Genomic DNA, 13,230 nt, shown 5'->3' with positions numbered 1-13,230 from the left:
TTACAAACCCTTAAATAGAGTTAAAATTAAATTAGGAAATAAAAACCATAATTCTGCAAAACTGCACAAATCGGTCGATGAGAGCTTCGATCAAATCGAGTGCCATAGATGACCATCGATGAGATCGAAGCCATCTTCGATCAGAATGATTTGGACCTAAAACTGTCCAGCTAGCAAAAGCCAAAAAACGAAAATTTATCCATGGGATCGAGTGGAGTGTTGATGGGATCGACGGACATAGTTACAAACAAATTGAAGACATCTGACAACACTTTTGAGCATGCGTTACGTGACTCTCTCCAACAGCAACATATGGCCCAATTAAATCCCAACAAGTCGTGAGTCCATTCGAAGCCCACTGACTATAGAGCCAGGTGGTGGAACAGGAAAAGTTACCCATTTAACTAGCAAAACTCTGTCTTTATAAAGCGTCCCCCACCCATGTTGTCAGTACTAAGCAAACACAGTAGGGGGGTAAAATAAATCATAGATACCGTAGATCTAAAAATGAAGCCACCACACAAGGGCCATAAAAAAGAAATACATATATTCTGTGAGTGGATGACAATCTACTCATCCGCACAATCTCCTTCGACGGACTATGTTGATATCAGACCAGGTGATTCCCATTTAGACACCCAGATCCATAGCTCAACTGGCAGACTGAGTGGAGAAATATCGTTTCAACACTTGTGGTCTTGGTATCGATCCCTAGTGGGGGTGGCTAACATGGAGTGTGTGTACTGACATGGGTGTGTACTAACAAGCTAACCCAAATAAAATAATTTTTTTCTTTAAAAAAAAAACAAAAAAAAAAAAGGTGATTCCCATTTAGTCTGCGACCCCCCAACACCGAAGAGGGCGAGTGCCTGGAGTCCCCAGAATGCCTACATCCACAGCCAGGCACCACTCTCCTTAGAACTTTGCTCAATGGCCTCAATGCCTTATCAGGTTTCTCTCTCTCTCTCTCTCTCTCTCTCTCACTCACACAGTTATAGCCAGTTTTGTATTTTTATTTTTTTTTCTGTTATTGAATGAAGTCATCGTGGCAACGCATGATTTTATTAATAGCAGAGTACCGCCTAATGCCTCCATTGCACAACGCATGAGACTGTTGAATTTTTATCATAAGATCCATGTTGAACCAACGCACCTTGCTCTTAGCATGCACTATCTCAGGTGTCAAGCAAGTCTGGACATTATGTGGGCATTGAATCTCGCAGGCGTATTGTGTGGACATGTACCTATATAGAGTACCAATTTATTTTCCGAATGGTGGGAGCACACCAACTTGTAGTTTGATTGATAATAGAAAAACTACACCCAATAGGATCAGGAAGATGCCCCTCCACCCCAACACCATCATACTTACACTGATCAAAGGTCCTAACTTGGCTCTTTAAGGGATGGAGCAAAATAAACTCATAAACATTCCCATTTAAGTCAGAAAATTCAGAAGTTGAAGATCCTTTGATCATTATGAATTTCAAGTAATGATTTTTACATACCTCAGCCCATGATATGTGTGTTTGTATTTATCCAAATTATTCGCATGTGTAAAGATGGTCGTCATTCATGTCTAAATGTTCTTGTGAAAGCGATGACCTGCAAGTCCTGCGGGATGAGGAAGTTTCGCTCCTCATCTCGCCATCTGGACATTCAGCATTCGCCAGAAAGACGATACCAACAAGGCAGAGGCCGTCCTCTAGTTAGGGATTTCCCCCGTGATCGAAGCAAGAAGGACAGGTACACGAAGTGTGCCCAGACCCCACATCGTCCCTTGCCGGCACAACCTAGGTTTGATTTCTTCACTGCGTTCATTGGGAATCTTCCCTTTGATTGCTCCCGGGAGGACCTCCAAACGATTTTCGAGAGATACGGAAAGGTGAGGGAGATATATCAACCCACATTTCCTGGATCTCTCAAAACACGAGGGTATGCCTTCGTCCGATTCGCCTATGAAGATGATGCGAGAGCCGCGATTGGGGTTTTGAATGGTAAACACTTGGATGGGAGAGTTGTCATGGTTCAACCCGCATTCCAGAAGTTCGAATCCCAGGGGAAGAGGAAGCAGACAGAAGCTCAACATCAGAGACATATACCCCCATTCTTCAACTCCTACAACAACATTCTCAAACAAAGGCCCCCTCCCTCATCAGCCTCCCCGGCGGCAACCAAGTCGTTCATGGTTACAGATGATAAAGCGGCGGTCAAGCAGAGATGCCGGGATTTGGCTCTGTTCCTAGTGGGATATGTAGGTCATAAAAGAACTCCCATCGTTCACCTCATCAAGACTCTCTGGAACTCCAGGTTTACAGCATCGGCAGTTGACGTTAACAGAATAGCTCCTGATGCATTCCTTCTTCAATTTAGATCTGAGGAAGAGCTCAAGGATTTCAGTGCAGATAGTGACCTTATTTCATCTTTCGGCCTGGACAGGATTGAGCCCTGGCACCCCAATGAGGTCCTCAGGCGTGGAGGGGTGTGGATTAGGTTGTATGGTATTCCAGCCCATGCCTGGTTGGAATTGGTGATCGTCGACATCGGCCAACACTATGGGAAGGTGGTGGAGATCGACTCGGTGTCTAGGTTCGGCATATTTCAGGTATTTTCCAGAATCAAGGTGCTCGTTAGGCCAGGCAGAGACTTATTCAAAACAGTGGACCTGAAGATGGGCCAGGATTCCTACACCATTCTAGCAGTATTCGAAAATCCTGCTGAGGATCTTCACAAGTTCCGTCCCTTGCCCAATATCCCTCCTCTTAGGAAGGATCAAAGCATAAAACAATGGGTTTTGCAGTCCTTTTGCCCCATCAGAGGAGACTTCTAGGAAGGCCCCCAAGTGTTTGTCAAAATGCCTCTACTGATCTGGTTCCTCCCCGTCTTCAGGTTGGGCTACAGTTATGACTTTTGTCTGATTGCAGTCCCAATGATGCTCACATGCCGTCAACTCCGTCCTTCGAAGAGGACTTAGTTATACCAGCCACCCCGTTCTCCCCTCACTTATAGTCGATTCCCCCTCCACCCCCAAAGAGAGACGATCTGATCAAAGGACTAGGGCTCGTAGCCAAAAGCAGCCTAACTCATCCCTGCGGAAGGGCAATTCCCCCGGTCAGAATGATTAATGCCCCACTTTAGCAGAGATCCAGGTCCTGGCAATCAACCAGACTTCCACCCTGGCAATCAACCAGACTTCCACCCCATCTCCCCCAATGTGCTTCTAAGGAGCACCATCTCTCGGTCGGAGACCCCCAGCACCCCTCCCCTCAGTAGAAAGCAACCCTAGACCGTAAGGGCAAGCCCCAGAAGTTTATCATGTACAGACGCAGAAATCTTTCTCAATCTGAGGGTGCAACTCCGAAGAACCTAGCAGTTAGCCTTCAAGCAACTGGAGTTGGCTCTTCTCCAAGGATGGAAGAAGTCATGAAGGCTAGGGCTTCCTAAGATGTGGTAGGCCAGATACATGTTAATCTATCTCCCTATTTCCTCTCTCACCAGGGATCCACAGATTCAGGATAGCCAGGTCCAGTCCCTGGCTTCTTCTCACAGTGGGCTGCCTGATTCTGAGACTGATGATTCGATAGGTGGTTACGAAACTCCAGACTACTCCCATCTTCTAGCAGTAAGTATAGCAGGAACCAGGGATCGTGTTGTGATCAAGACGCAGGGTCAGAATGGCTTAGCCATATCCAGAAGCGGTAGGAGGATTACCAAGAACAACAGGGCCATCAACTTAGGCAGCGTTTCAGATGGATAGTATCTTTCTCTGGAATGTGTGGTGAATTGGTAATTCCCCCTCGACCAGACATGTGAAGTGGCTTGTCAAGTCCTACAAGCCTTTGATTGTCATCATCATGGAGCCCATGATTGTTGATTCTAGGAGAGTCAATATTGGGCTAAAGCTAGGATTTCATTGTTCCCTATCTAATTTTTTGGCAGCTGGGAAGATTTGGGTGTTCCATCACTCAACGATCTCCATGGATTCACTTTCGGCTTCTGATCAGTTCCTAGCCTTCAGGGCTTCGGTCCTAGGCATCAGCACTCCACTTTACTTCACATGTGTGTACGCCAAGTGCTCCTACCTGTGCAGGAGGACTTTGTGGGCTTGATCTTCTCATTCAGGCTAATGTGGTGGCTGGTCCTTGGATTGCTTGTGGGGACTTTAACGCGGTCTCGTCCCAGGCGGAGATAATTGGCGGGAATTCCTTGGCGGGGATTAGCTCGTCTGAATTTTCGGATGCGATCAACCAAGCCGGCCTCATTGATGCGGGGTTCTCTGGTTCTACTTTCACTTGGTGTAACAATCGTTCGGGCATCAGTAGGAAATGGGCAAGGTTGGACAGGGCCCTGTGCTTCTCTTCCTGGCTTCATCGCGTCCGTTTCGCTTCCAAAGGATGTGGACGCAGTACGATAACTTCCAGGCGATTGTTTCCAACACATGAAAATTGAATGTCTTCATTAATCCTATGGTCCACCTGTTGTGTAAGTTGAAGAGTACTAAACAGGCCCTTAAAATATGGAACCGAGATTCTCTCGAGAACATCTTTAGCCAGATCAAGGCCACTTTTGCATGGGTTGATAGGCTAGAGTAGGAGTCGATTACCAGCCCAACAGCGGCGATCCTGTCCAATCTGGATTCGGAGAGAAGGTCGTTGCTCAAGTTGGAGTGTATGGAGGAAACTTTCTGGAAACAAAAGTCGATAAATAGGTGGCTCAAGGAGGGTGATAACAACTTCTTTCATGCCTCTACTGTCGACCGGGCTAGAAGAGCTCAAATCAGGGAAATTAAGCTTCCGAACGGGTCCACGACCAACAACCAAGCACAGATTAGGGCTGCAGCGGTAGAGTTCTTCAAGGGCCTATTCTCTTCAGAGGAGGTTGCCCCGACAGGCGATTTCTTATCCCCAATCCCTTTGCTGATCTCCGCGGAGGACAATGCCTATCTCATGGCCATGCCAATGTTGGAAGAAGTAAAATCTGCAGTCTCCGCCATTACAGCGGATGACTCTCCCGACCCGGATGGATTTTCTGGTTCTTTCTTCTCGGCCTGTTGGAGTATTATTGGAGAGGACCTTCATCGCGCAGTCAAATTCCTTTTCCAAGGAGGTAACATTCCTAGAGCGTTCTCCTCATTTTTGCTCTGTCTTATCCCTAAGATCCCGGCACCTAGATCCTTTTCCGATTTTTGCCCTATTAGTCTTTGTAACTATGTATGCAAAGTCTTTTCCAAAGTGATTGCAGCCAGGTTGAGCCCCATCCTGCCAAGGATCATCTCAGCTGAGCAGATGGCCTTCGTGCAGGAGAGATCTATTACAGACAACATCTCTTTGGTGCAAGAACTGTTTAGGGACATCGACAAAAAAGTTAGGGGCAGTAATACCATCTTCCAGATCGACTTGGAAAAGGCACATGACAGGGTCAGTTGGCCGTTCCTCAAAGCGGTGCTCCAGAAGTTTGGTTTCTGCAAGGAGTGGTTCAGTTTGGCTGAAAAATGTTGGTTGGGTTCGTGGTTCTCGGTTCTTCTTAACGGGGAGCCTTCGGGCTTCTTCAAATCTGTGAGAGGGCTTCGCCAAGGAGACCCTCTTTCACCCAGTCTCTTTATCTTGATGATGGAATCCCTCGGTAGGGGTCTCAAGTTCATGTTTGAAGCCAATTTGTGTCAGCCCTTTCACAAGAGCAAAGGATGCCCCCTGATTACCCACCTGCTCTTCGCGGACGATACGACGATTTTCATCAATGGTAGCACACCTTCAATCAGGAAATGATGGCATTACTGAAGAATTTCAAGGAAGTGTCGGGCCTCAAGATCAATATGGCCAAGAGCAGCCTCATTGTCTCCTTTAAGATGACTGAGAGGAGGGCGCGGTGCGTGGAGAGACTGTCAGGAATCTCGAGATCGTCCCCCCTTCTTTGTTACCTTGGGGTGCCGCTGTCCAGAGGGAGGACCAAATCTGCATCCTTTCAGCCCATGATTGATAAAATATTGGCCCATATCTCGGGATGAAAATCTCAGTTCCTCAATCAGGCGGCCAGGATCACGCTCATTAAACATGTCCTCTTGAGTATTCCAATTCACACCATTGCATCGATTGAGGCCCCGAGGAAAATGATGTCTTTACTAGAAAGAGGTTTTGCCGACTTCTTTTTGGGGTGGTCGGATGGAAAATAGAAATTTCATTGGGTCGGCTAGAAGCATATTGCGTCCCCTTCGAAGGAAGGTGGCCTGGACATCAAGGCCTTGCAGGAGGGTCTCGGAGGCCTTGAGAATGAAGGGGGCCTGGACTATTTTTTTCGGCTACAAATCCAGCCTATGGGCGAGATTTATGCACTCGAAATACGTTGTCAATCACTCTAGGGACGTCTCTGTGTATCGGCGAACTGACTCCCCCATTTGAAAGCAAGTGAGGATCCTCCACGCTCTACTTCTAGATCACTCCCACCTTCTGCTGGGAGATGGGATCAACAATTTTTGGTTTGAGAATTGAATGGGGCTTAGCCCCCCCATGAATTGGCTTCTGGATGGTGCGGCCCTGCACCCGCCAAACTTGAAGATCAGAGACGTGCTGGGCTAGGCCGGGCTTCTCCACAACGGTGTTTTCCCTGCCTCCTTGCCAGATGCCGTCAGACATCACGTGCAGGTTGAGGGTCTAGCGTTGAATCAGGGAGAAGATCGCATCATATGGACTAGGGAGAAGCTGGGGAATTTCTCAACCAAATCAGTGTGGAAGTTGATCAGGTCCAGGGGTCAGCCTCGTGCTTGGACTAGATGGACGTCGCATCCCTTTCTCCCTTGGAAAATAGCTATTTTCTCATGGAAGGTTTTCAATAGGGCTGTTCCCATCGATAGCAGGGTGAAGCGGAGAGGGGTCCAGCTGGCCTCGGCCTGTGCCTGCTGCAACCCATCCAATCGGGATGATGGAACCAGCGAGCACCTCTTCATCGAAGGGAAACTCACCACAACTATTTGGTCTCACTTCTCGATGCTGTTGTCGGTGCCGTATCTTTCTAACCAGGCCACGAGGGGTAGGATGGCCCAGTTGTGGGCGATTTCTAATGGAAATTCTTTCATGGGTTTCCTCAGAGGTATCACTCTTGCATTGATCCTCTGGGAGATCTGGAGGGCGAGGAATGCTCAGTGTTTTGATGGAACCCCGATTAGATTCTCTCCAACGATCTCCTAGGTGCGGTCCTGGCTTTTCCTGCTGTGCACTTCTTTTTCGCTCCCTCCAGCTAAATCGCAGGAAGACAGGGATGTGATGGCAGAGCTTCGGATCCCCCATGGCAGTGGAATGAGTCGTCTTTTTGAGGTCGTGAGATGGTCTAGACCATCTAGAGGTAAGGTTAAGTTGAATGTGGATGGGTCCTCGATGGGGAACCTGGGTCCCTCAGGTAGTGGAGGTGTTTGTAGAGATGATAAAGGGGTCTTCATGTTCGCTTTCTCCAAAGGGTACGGGTAGGGTTCGAGCTTTATGGCTGAAGTGAAGGCGATGATTGACGGCCTCAAGCTCTATCTGGAATTGGGCTTTTCTTCCATCGAGGTTGAGAGTGACTCACGGGCTGTGGTAGACTCCCTATCCAATGCGGGAAATGTGTCATGGATCACATTCTATTGGAAACACCAGTTTCTTTCCTTCAGGGCCTTGCACTCTATCTCCATCATGTTCACTCCCAGAGAGGCCAATAAGGTGGCTGACAGCCTGGCCCGCTGGGGTAGTTTGAATCAGTCTCATAGGGTCTAGTCTAGTAGCATGGCCCATCTGATTTATCTGTTAAATCCACTCCCTTCATCGGGTGGACCCTCCCCCCATGACATGTATGGGCCACCAGGAACTAAAATAAACATATAATTTAATTAATTTTTGAATTTCCAGCAATGTCAGATTGTGGGAGGGCTGGAATTTCAGCAATAGGCCCATGGTTGCTGCCTATAAATGGATGTTTTGGGGTAGCATGGTCCACCAAATTTGGGGATATTATTACACATATCTTGCCCTATTTTAGTTATATTTTGGGCTTAATTAGTGGATTTTGTGATGTGTGTATTTGTTATTCTCAGATATATTTGCTGTGATCTTGGGTATGCTTGTATTGGTAATGATTATACTGTTATGAAAATCCTCCTTGTAGGATTCTAGGATCGGAACCTGCTTCAGGAGCCGAGAATGGGGTACTACGGAGGCTGTTGCGGCCAGAACTGGCTATCGGGTTCCTTGTGAATCCGGTTACCGAGTCTGGGGTGCGACATGAGTCCGACCTCTCTCGGATCACGCAACGTGAACTGGTTCTAAATAGGACTGATTTAGGCGCGGTGTGCATGTCTAGATCTTAGTTTCTCCTCTTCTATTTTCCTTTTCATTTGATAGGGGGCCCTGGGAGGGCCTCCCGAATAGGCTCAGTCCTGTTTTTCTAGGTTTCCCAAGCCTTTTATTGCCTCGGGTCTCCTGCGCTTTGTGTAAAGTTCTTTTCCCAATGAAATATAGCGGGAACTTTTGAAAAAAAAAAAGAATGTTCTAGTGAAAGCACACATTAGCCTTTCCTAAATATCTGAGAAAAGCATGACAGCCATCCACCTTTGGCTATGTATACATATTCATACAATAAATGTAGTATACCTTTTAGCATCGTTCGTGGCTTCGATGTGGTGGCCTAAATTTAAACGTACATAACTGAAAATTAAACTTGTTGATGTCAAATTTCTTCTCAAGATGCTGAACAGTGCAAGACATTGAGCAACCTTTTGATATTTGATTTTCTGACTATTTTTGATGATTGTGAGTAGAAGAGGAAAGAGAGGGTCCGAGAAAGGAGAGAGATTTCTTTTCTTCCAGAGAATGGTAGGTGGTTTAACTATTATACGTGGAAGTTGCATGTGAGAGAGACTCATCATGTTTGTGGGTAGATTGATGATCTGAGTTTGGACTATGATTGAACTCTTCAAAGTATAGGATTTTTATTGATTCACATGAGTAGTCCTCTTTAACTCTGAAGGGTCGTACCATAGTTGGTTTTGGGCCTTGTGGATCCCACCTCAAGCAGAAAATATTCTCAGATAGATTCAACGATCTGATCAATTGCTTCACAATTTTGACCCACTTAGACACATGAAACACAACAACGGAGATAATCCTGAGATGTGTCATGATTTCATACACCTTGGAATTAAATTTTGGCTTTCAATGGACCCACATCAAATCAATGGACCACAAGACCCAATTGACTCTCAAGATCTCATATGATAATTTGCGCCCCTCATTTGCGGGATCAAATAATATCTAAACAATGTGAATTGGTTCATTGTAAAAGATTATTGAGTCGGCCTTATTCAACGAGTTCAAAAGTGCATAATTCCAACACCCTTTGAGCAAGTTATAACCATTTTAGTAGATGATTAAGAGAAATATGCAAGTTCTCAAATATATGAACTCACACCCTCCTTGCATCCAGTTCTCTCTGAATTTTTTCTACTTGGAAACAAGTCTTTAGGCACTTTGGAAGACACAGCATGCTGGGATTGGTTGGACTAGCTTGTTGACCCTACACAAAGCAACGTACTACCATTTTACGTTTTCAATTTCTTTAAGTTTGTTTGTTTGTTTTTTTTTTTTTTTAAATTTTGAAATAATTTTCTTAGTCAGCTCTAGGGGTTATTAAGTATGGTTAAGTACGTGCGAGTACTTGGTGATCATCATCCGCATGGCTTGTGATTACCCTCAATTAAAATGTCCAAATAGTGGGCCTGCTTTAGCTGAATTATAGCCCAAAAATCAAATTAATGACCTAACTGGCCTATTAACCTTCGTCTAATGAACGGCTAAAACAGAATAATCAGTAGTCCCAATTCAAGAACATGAATGTTGTGATTGTCAGGGCTGTTACCATTTAGACAGTTCAAATATACATGTATGCATGTACCCCAGGGATAAGTGCATACATGCATGTGGTTCTTGTACTCTTCCAGCATATCAACTAATTCTCCAAATCCGTTTGGCCATTCAGTTTTAATAGCCATTTCACAATTGGAGTTTATAAGCCCAAACCTGCATCAACTCTGAGAAGTCATAGGCCGAATTAACTCATTAGTCATTTTGTGTATATACCTTTTGATGATTATAGAAGCATTACAAACTGATATTTTGTTAAAAGTACTATTCTATTTTTCAGGTATTGGCATAATATCAATTCCTTATGCACTGGCGGCCGGAGGATGGTTGAGTTTGATACTTTTTGTACTATTAGCAATAATATGTTGTTACACAGGACTACTGTTGCGAAGGTGTATGGATTCAGACCCACGTATCAAAACCTACCCTGACATTGGTGAGCTTGCATTCGGCTCTAAGGTAAAAATTGGAATAGCTCTATTAATGTATATTGAATTGTATTGGGTGGCAATTGAGTTCTTGGTAACGGAAGGTGATAACTTCACAAAATTGTTTCCTGACATGGATTTCAAATTCATGGGGTTGAAAGTTGGAGGGAAACAAGGGTTTGTTATACTTTCTTCCCTTATAATTATACCTACTACGTGGTTAAGGAGCTTGGACATGCTTGCTTATGTCTCTGCTGGGGGAGCAATGTCTTCTGTCATTATAGTGGCTTCTGTTTTTTGGATTGGTATACAGTTGATGTTATTGGATTTCATGGAAGAGGGGTTTTTTATAATTTGAGTGGACTTCCTATTGCTATTGGCTTATATGCCTTCTGTGATGGTGGGTATCCACTTTTCCCCACCATGTACACTTCTATGAGAGATAGAACTCAGTTCTCTAAAGTAAGTGAAAACAAGGGTATCTGACATCTCTACTTCAGACTTTCCATTTTTCAGTCTTAATTTTGGTGGTTCTGAAGGTTTAAAATAAAAAGTTGAAATTACTAAGATATATATTATATAGATTCAAATATTTTTATGTGCTTTTTTAGTATTTAATATTTAGAGTACTTTAGAATTTTGTGCTCAAAGTCTTTAAAACTAGCTCATGTTATCCTTCATCTAGTTATACATGTGTGCTTATGTAGGAAAATTATCATTTGCAAACATTTTCACCACAATTGTTGCCCAAACAAGTTATGTGAACTCCACCATGATGTGTTCATGACATCTACTTTGACCATCATGCATGCCCTCCCATATATGGTCATGGGCCAAAATCACACCAATCCATGACTCAGGTTGGCCACACCATAGATAACACTTGAGAGGTTGTGCCCTCCCCCTCCCAACAATTTCTGCTCATGTGGCCCACCAGGGTCAGGGATTGGCCTAATTTTTGTGCCCATGCCTAAACAAGGGATGCTGTTTGTGACAATCAGAATTAATGTCATGAATGCATCACAATGGGGCCCACATAACTCGTTTTCACCGTCATTATAGGGAAACAATTGCACTAGATAAATGATGTATATCCACCAATACCATACTTTCTTTGTTCAAAAAGAATCTTGAAAACAACCTAAAGTAATACCTTATGTGACTCTGTAACTAAATACACACTCATTAGGTACAGGAAAGCCATTCTTTTTACGAAAACACCCATTTTTTAATCAAGACCAATGAACAAGTGATAACATTATAACTACTGATATCATGAGTATTCATTTGTGCATTTCTCTCTTTTTCATTGTTGCATTTTCTTAGGCATCCATTGTAATGACACTGAAGTTATATGACAATGTTCCTTGCCTGTTATGCTTGAGTGACACCAATTTTAAATGCTAGGTTTTATATAATTGATAAATCAAATCATTGGTATTTTCCAGATGTTTTATAGGATTTTTGACATTTTTTTCTTATATTTTCCTGCATTCTAGATGTTGATCCTTTGCTTTGGTATCTGCACTTTCAATTATGGAACAATGGCAATTTTAGGCTACCTAATGTATGGACAGGACGTGAAGTCTCAAGTGACATTAAATCTCCCCATCGGAAAGATTAGCTCAAAGATTGCAATCTACACCACATTGATCAACCCCCTCGCTAAATATGCATTGATAATTACTCCGGTCACTGAGGCAATTGAAGACCGGTTCCATATCCCCAACAACAGGACCATTATCCTCATCAGAACTCTATTGGTGATAAGCACTGTTATTGTGGCCTTGACAATTCTGCTCTTCGGGTATCTTATGGCACTTATTGGGTCCTTTTTAAGCAGCATGGTTAAGATCGTATTTCCATCTATATGTTACCTTAAGATTTGCAAGGCTTCTTGCATGGTTCCTCCAAGTCGTCAGCTTGAGTTTGTGATTATCGTGGGGATTTTAGTAATTGGGGTTTCAGTTACAATCATATGTACTTATAATTCTCTAAGACAAATTGTACAACATTCTGGCTGTTAATCGAGCAGGACACTCCTGCACAAAGTTGGCATTTTAGAGAAATGAAATAAGCGGTCTACATTCTGGCTTGCCTAACTGGGAGATGGTAATGGCATATATGTAGTATACGTACAAAGTCAGATCAGAGCCGGGTTAGGTCAGGTCAGGTCAGGTTGGGTTTTAATAGCTTGAGCCCAAGACCAAGCCCAACCCACAATTCGATCAGGCCATGTGTGTGAAGCCCAAGCCCAGCACACCGGCCAAGATAGAAGGTCTAAGTCTGGCCCAAAACCTGTTGGGCGTATTGCTCATTTTTTCTTAACTGCAGAAATCCATCAAAACAGCAAGCGGGCCCAATGCAACGGAAGACAATCAAGCACAATGGCCAATCTAGACAATGGGCCACTCAGCTCAAAGCAAATATAATATCAAAACACAACCAATATATCTATACACAAAGTAAAAGTACATCTGTACCCACTGCCCGTTAATCTCTACCTCAAAGACTCGTCACCACTAGGAAGACCATAAAACTAATATCCACAAATCAACACCACCATGACCAAGTCACTCTACATGGCCTCTTTGAGCTGGCTATGTACGCTTAGTCATGAATACTACATAATCGTCGCCATTTATGGCTGATATCGATTTGGAGCTGAACGGACTAGGTATATATCTTATTAATAAATACATCTACTCATAGTCATATCCTAAATAAACATCCCTGTTAGCCGTATGCATACTCCTGCCCGTATCCATAGTCAAATAATTGTGGTCGTGCCATAGCTGTTAAAGTCACTCATCTCATATGTATGAGGAGTACAGCTATATCTATATTATCCATATCCATATGAGAATTCTTTGATAACAACTTGAAACGAATTGCCTAAATCAACTCTAGAAACGATCCCA

At 44.0% G+C, this 13,230-nt stretch overlaps 1 protein-coding gene and 1 pseudogene across 1 annotated transcript; both read left to right on the top strand.

The window, feature by feature from the left end:
• The first annotated feature begins 824 nt into the window (after positions 1 to 824).
• On the top strand, positions 825 to 11,343 carry LOC131237989 (amino acid transporter AVT1I-like; annotated as a pseudogene).
• Positions 11,344 to 11,853: 510 nt separating this feature from the next.
• LOC131237988 (amino acid transporter AVT1J-like) lies at positions 11,854 to 12,336 on the top strand. The gene has a single exon (XM_058236120.1). It carries the CDS (start codon positions 11,854 to 11,856, stop codon positions 12,334 to 12,336), a length of 483 nt encoding a protein of 160 aa, XP_058092103.1.
• The last annotated feature ends 894 nt before the right edge of the window (positions 12,337 to 13,230 follow it).

This window comes from Magnolia sinica, chromosome 2, assembly GCF_029962835.1.
Source record: "Magnolia sinica isolate HGM2019 chromosome 2, MsV1, whole genome shotgun sequence".
Classification (NCBI taxonomy): Eukaryota; Viridiplantae; Streptophyta; class Magnoliopsida; order Magnoliales; family Magnoliaceae; genus Magnolia; species Magnolia sinica.
This window is presented reverse-complemented; position numbering and strand designations above follow the sequence as displayed.

Coding starts and splice junctions, on each gene's coding strand:
- LOC131237988 (XM_058236120.1), top strand. CDS start 11,854: ATGGCAATTTTAGGCTACCTAATGTATGGACAGGACGTGAAGTCTCAA.